The 6,000-nt window shown below is 40.8% G+C and overlaps 1 protein-coding gene across 2 annotated transcripts in view; it reads left to right on the top strand.

The window, feature by feature from the left end:
- The first annotated feature begins 1,153 nt into the window (after positions 1-1,153).
- Positions 1,154-6,000, top strand: part of cop1.S (COP1, E3 ubiquitin ligase S homeolog) — an 83,398-nt gene continuing 78,551 nt past the window's right edge. For both annotated transcript variants that reach the window (XM_018260947.2, XM_018260946.2), the window contains exon 1: positions 1,154-1,635. In XM_018260947.2, coding sequence (XP_018116436.1) covers positions 1,364-1,635 — 272 coding nt within the window. In that variant the 5' untranslated portion in view covers positions 1,154-1,363. The remainder of the gene's footprint in view (positions 1,636-6,000) is intronic.

Here is a 6,000-nt window from a genome sequence, read left to right as displayed (position 1 = left end):
AGACTTCCCCAAATTGGTTAACTAGCCTCAACAGAGTTGTAAGGGACTGTCCCTCATCTGCCAGGTTAACCAGAGCATCATCCGCATATAAAGACATGTGCTCTTCCACCCCCTCAAAACACAAACCCTTGAGAAGTGGGGTTGTGTGTATTAGTATTGCCAGTGGTTCGATAGCTAATACAAATAGGTATAGGGAGAGTGGACGTCCTTGTCTGGTACCTCTACCTAGGGGGAAGGATTCAGAGATTAGTTTATTTGTGTGGAGTTTAGCTACTGGGTTGTCATATAACAGTTGGACCTAATTAATGAAGCTGGACCCAAAACTCATTGCTGCCATCACCTCACATAAATAATGCCAGAGTCAAAGGCCTTAATAATGTCCAGGGAGACTACCACTGAGTATCCCCCTAACCGGGCTAAGTCAAGGTTTGTGTATAGCCTATGTATATTAATATCGGTCGCCCGGCCTGACATGAATCCAGACTGGTCTGGTGTATTAAGTATAGGATAAACTTGATAAGTCGGTTAGCCAGTACTTTTGCCAAGATTTTAACATCGTTGGACAACAGAGATATGGGTCTGTATGCCGCACAGTGTGTTGGATCACCTCCATTCTTAGGTATGAGTATTATGAGTGCTTCCTTGAGGGATGGAGGTAAAGATGGTGATCCACTTTATGGGTAAAAAGGTCCCCTGCTATCTGTCTATAATGTCCTCTAATGTACTTGTAAAGTGTAATCATGTCCCCTCGCAAGCGCCTTTTTTTCCAGAGAAAAGAACCCCAACCCAACCTGCCAACTTTAATGCACAGCTGAGCTGACAATATCTGATCGAAGAGAAAAACACCAATTTTGTGCCATGTAATGTTCAGGACTGTATAAAATGTACAAAGCGCTGCAGAAACATGCTCTGAACTCCAAAGCCAAAGCTCTACGTCCACACGTTTGTCCATCACGCAGGACAAGATTTCGCAGATACCGGTAACATGCTCCATCACATAACCGGGTGCTGCAGCAATATTCTCGTCTATCCTTCGCCTGTCAACCTTCTCACTGTCCCATTCGCTAATTCCCATGACCTATAGATGTGGCGCTGTTCTCTTATAAGACTCGTAACCTACGTTGCGTTCCAGGATCCTCAAATGACGCTAGGAATTTGTCCCTCTTTGGTTGCCGTCCGTCGATTAGTGTCATCGCGCAGTATAGGCGTGGCTATTGCTCTGGCACCCCGTCACTCACCTGAATCTTCCGGTGTCGGACCGGGTAGTTCTGTGCTGGAGATACTTTATTGTTTGTCTCTTGTGTACCGGAGTATGTGCTGGGCCTAGGCCGGGACTCCAGTTTGTGGCACTGGGCGGAGGACCATGTCCTCAAGCCGGCAATCTCAGCAACTCCCCGGGCCCGGAGGTGGAGCGGGCCCCTCATCGTCCTCAGCCCCGTCTTCGTCTTCTTCAGCGGGTACACTGCGGTCTGGACTAGTTAGTGGCTCCGCTCTCAGCCGACTCGGAACCGGAGGCAGTGGATCCGCGTTAGTGGGCAGGCCGGGAAGCTCAGCTGGTAGGAAGAGGCCTTTGCCTACACCTCTGTGTAATGGCCTCATTAACTCATACGAGGACAAGAGCAACGACTTCGTGTGGTGAGAACATATTGACAACTCATTTTAACTTCTATTTCATGGTTACCTGTTTGCCTACTACAGCTCCCAGCATTCCCTGTCCGGCTTCAGATGCTGCAGTTTTAGCAGTAGGTTCGATTCACTTCAAAGTGACTCTTGAACAGATTAAAATGATATTATAGTCTTGATGTTTAGCCCTCTTCAGGCAGCATTTGCCAATTTACATATAGAGAGAGACTCTACTGAATTCTGCTTAATGAGAAAAAAAAATATTAACCGGAATCCCTTTCTGCAGCTGCTGGTTCTCTCTCTTGAAACAATTTTGCAGAAAGTCTTTGGCACTTCTTCACAGGTCTGTTACTGACTGATTTCTGCTACATTGTTTCAAAAATCAGGGAATCAGTAGGGATAAAGAAATACTGAGTTCAGTAGCAAGATACATTTCAAACCAGTTGAAAGTTGTATTTAATGTGTATTAGAAATTACATTATATTTTTTTTGTGGCAGAATAATCTTTTTAGGCCAAATTCGGCAGCAGGGAGCTTTGTATTTACTTAAAATAACATACACAGTCCATTGAGAGCGTGACCAAGGTAATTGGAAACACCATTCAATTGGCGCAGATTCTCACATACATTAGAATCCTGCCCAGTTGTCATATGCTGCTTCTATCTCGCAATCAAGCGCTGATCCAAGAGGCGAAACTTTAAGTAATATCAAAAGCGCCTTATTTTAAGCACACATATACAATTACAGCAGTGGGGTGCAAACGAACGCGTTTTGTGCCATTGTCTCGGCACAACTCTGAGGAAGTGCCGAGATAAGGGCACAAAACGGGTTAGTTTGCACCCCACTGCTGTAATTGTATATGTGTGCTTAAAATAAAGCACTTTTGATATTACTTAAAGTTCCCCCTCTTGGATCAGCGCTTGATTGCGAGATAGAAGCAGCATACCACAAGCCGGCTGTGAAGGTGCCGGGATCTCGCGTGAGCTGCGACCAGAGAGGAGCTACGGGTAAGCGTGAGCTCCGCCATCAACACGCTAACTTTTCATTATCCTGCCCATTTGTCGAATGACATCCAACAGTATCAGAGACTTTAAGGACAGGCCTTAAGCAGGAGCTAGCTCCACAATATACCTTTGAGCTGTCTGCGTCAGGTCTGTAAACTTTAAACCAGACAGCTACTAAGACAACTAAAGGAAATTACATAACTTGACACATTTATGCTTTCATATCACTTAAACCGGAGTCCCCAAACTTTTTTTTACCCATGAGCCACATTCACATGTGAAAAGAGTTGGGGAGCAACACAAGCATGACAATAGTACCAGTATGTGGACTGGGAACCTACAGGAGGCTCTGTTTGACAGTACACATGGTTTTTATGTAACTAAAGTTTGCCGCCAAGAATTCAAAAATAAGCACCTGCTTTGGGTCCACTAGGAGCAAGGCGTTGGTGAGCAACAAGTTGCTCACGAGCCACTGGTTGGGGATCACTGACTTAGACTCTATGGTGATGCAGTTTTCTCTGCAATTATCTGTGCATTTGTATTGCATCTACACTTGGTTCATCAGCAAATGTAAATGTTACTGTGTCACATACAGATGTGTTTTTTATGTTCACTTCTCCATACTGTCGTACTTCTGCAGATGCATTTATAAATGCCTGTGGGGCAGGTAGCGTTGAATATGGTGAGCATTTACTCCCATGCAAGTCAAAAAAGCTCATGTTAAAGTGCAGTACTTAAAGGTTTCCCATTCTTTTTTCTCCTGTACTAACAATGCACTTGCTTGTATTGCTGCGCAGAATTGGGAATTTGTCGAATTTGACATAAAGTGTAGTATTATCCAAAGACAGTAGCCTGGTATACCATCAGCAGACCTCATTTAAGGAACCAAGTGAAAAAGGCAGTGGGGACCCACAGCCCTGATGATTACAGAAAAAAACAAGTTGTGGAAATCAATTAAAAAAATAAATAAAATTCTCAGACTACTATTACATTTCTTAAAGGAAAACTATACCCCCAAAATGAACACTTAAGCAACAGATAGTTCATATCATATTAAGTGGCATATTAAAGAATCTTACCAAACTGGAATATATATTTAAGTAAATATTGCCCTCTCTTGCCTTGAACCACCATTTCGTGATGGTCTGTGTGCTGCCTCAGAGATCACCTGACCAGAAATACTACAGCTCTAACTGTAACAGGAAGAAGTGTGGAAGCAAAAGACACAACTCTGTCTGTTAATTGGCTCATGTGTCCTAACTTGTATGGTTTGTTGGTATGTTTGTGAGTACAGTGAATCCTACGATCCCAGGGGGTGGCCCTTATTTTTAAAATGGCAATTTTCTATTTATGATTACCCAATGGCACATACTACTAGAAAAGTATATTATTATGAAAATGGTATATTTACATGAAGACGGATTTTACATATGAGCTGTTTTATGCAATATCTTTTTATAGAGACCTACATTGTTTGGGGGGTATAGTTTTCCTTTAATATTAATCTGACTTCCCAGAATAGCTTCATTGTATTTTGGTGTAGACTGTGAAAAGTGTTTGAAACTCTGTTGGCGATGCAGCTTTATTCTTCCATGAGAAATTCTTTTAGCTGCTTTTCCCCCTAAATATATTAATTTTTATAGTGCTGGTAAACACTTTCTCTGGCTTCATGCCAGGGTCTTGCATAAGTGTTCAAATCAACTAGGATCTGATGACTGAAATGTCCATGGCATATGATTTACATTGCTTTTGTGTTCATCAAACTGTTTTGTGCTTTGCATCAGGATGGTGTGTGTGTGTGTGTGTGTATATATATATATACATATATATCTATATCATTTTTTAAGAGTGCACTAAACCTACTAAACCTAGCCAAGGAAATGCATCTCAAACTATCAGAACTTAATTTTTAGTACTTTGTCAACTCTTTAGAACAGGGTGTCCTCTGCCCTATTTTATTTGCAAAAGTGCAATAAAATGATAATGACTTATTCTGTATAACTTATTGCCATTGGGTTATTATATCTCATAAACACCCTCAGAAATGTTGGCTTATTTTCTTCTTTAAGAAGCTCAGTGTTCTCTGCTTATTATTACATTTAAACATGCTTCCCAAAAGCATTTCCAGTTGCTATATTTCTACACATTACCATGCTTGTAACAATAGAATATGTTATGCACCATAGCAGCTTAATTTAGGTTAGCAGAGTTTGGTAGATAAAACGGTGTACCTAGTATGCACCAGAAAATAGTGTCATGGTTAATGCCATTATTTGTAAATTATTTTATATTCCTTTAACAGCATGTACAAGTAGTGAATATGCCCTTTGTATTCAGGTGATATTTACCACAAGTCTGATTCTTTTTTTTTTTCAATGCTCTACTGAATAGTGGGATTATTTCACTACTGGACAATGGAGCAATACTATTTATTAGGCTGGAATAAAAACACAATTATAGTCTAAAGGTGGGTCAAGTCAGCACATAGATTCAGCATTCTTAGGAAGTTTATCCCCCTTCCCCAAAAAGTTACTGAAGTTTAACTGTGGTATGCAAAGCATTGGCCAGCTAAGCCTCTTGATATGTGAATGAGATTTTGGGCTGATGGGTTTGATTGGATAAATATGTCAGTCCCAAATCTCAGTCTTGTCAGGCAACAGCACTAGTGTTTGTGGGATGCTACATATGTCTACACTTGACAGCCAGTGTATCTCATTTGGAACTAAAAGTTTTTCCAACTTCATCTTTTCCAAGTGAAATTAATCATCCCTTCTGACATTTTTATAGTGTTAGATGGCAAATCTTTCTTGTAGTGTCAGATCAAATGTTTCATTATTTTACACACATGAAACCATGTATTCTGGTACTTTTTTTTGGTGCCTGGGTCAGATCCCTTAGCTCAATAAAGACTTGTAAGACGATTTCCTCAGGCTGGTGCAGTCTGTTAACCGTTATGGATATGCAGATGGACATGGTCACGATGTGACGTGCACCTATTACTGATATAAAGAACAGGTGCTGACAAGATTGTTGTGTAAACCTGCCTTGTCTGTCCAGAGCACATTGTTACAGAAGTCATGTTGTTGTGTTGTTCATGGGGAAAATGTATTCTTGAATGCAAGAGAAGAAACTGGAAAATACCCATAGAGGGGTCTCACTGCTGGTAGGTAAAGCATAGAAAGACATTTGGTGAATGTTTTAAAATATGCTGTTTAAAATACACACGTTTTAGGCAAATCACACTTATAGTACATGTGTACTATCTGCGGGGAATTAAAAAATTCCTCATACTCACTTTATAAGTCTGAAGACAGACTATAACAATCCTAAATCATACTGATCTTCATAAAAAAATTCTAATGGCACATTGAGT

The sequence above is a fragment of the Xenopus laevis genome, chromosome 4S, assembly GCF_017654675.1.
Source record: "Xenopus laevis strain J_2021 chromosome 4S, Xenopus_laevis_v10.1, whole genome shotgun sequence".
Lineage (NCBI taxonomy): Eukaryota > Metazoa > Chordata > Amphibia > Anura > Pipidae > Xenopus > Xenopus laevis.
This window is presented reverse-complemented; position numbering and strand designations above follow the sequence as displayed.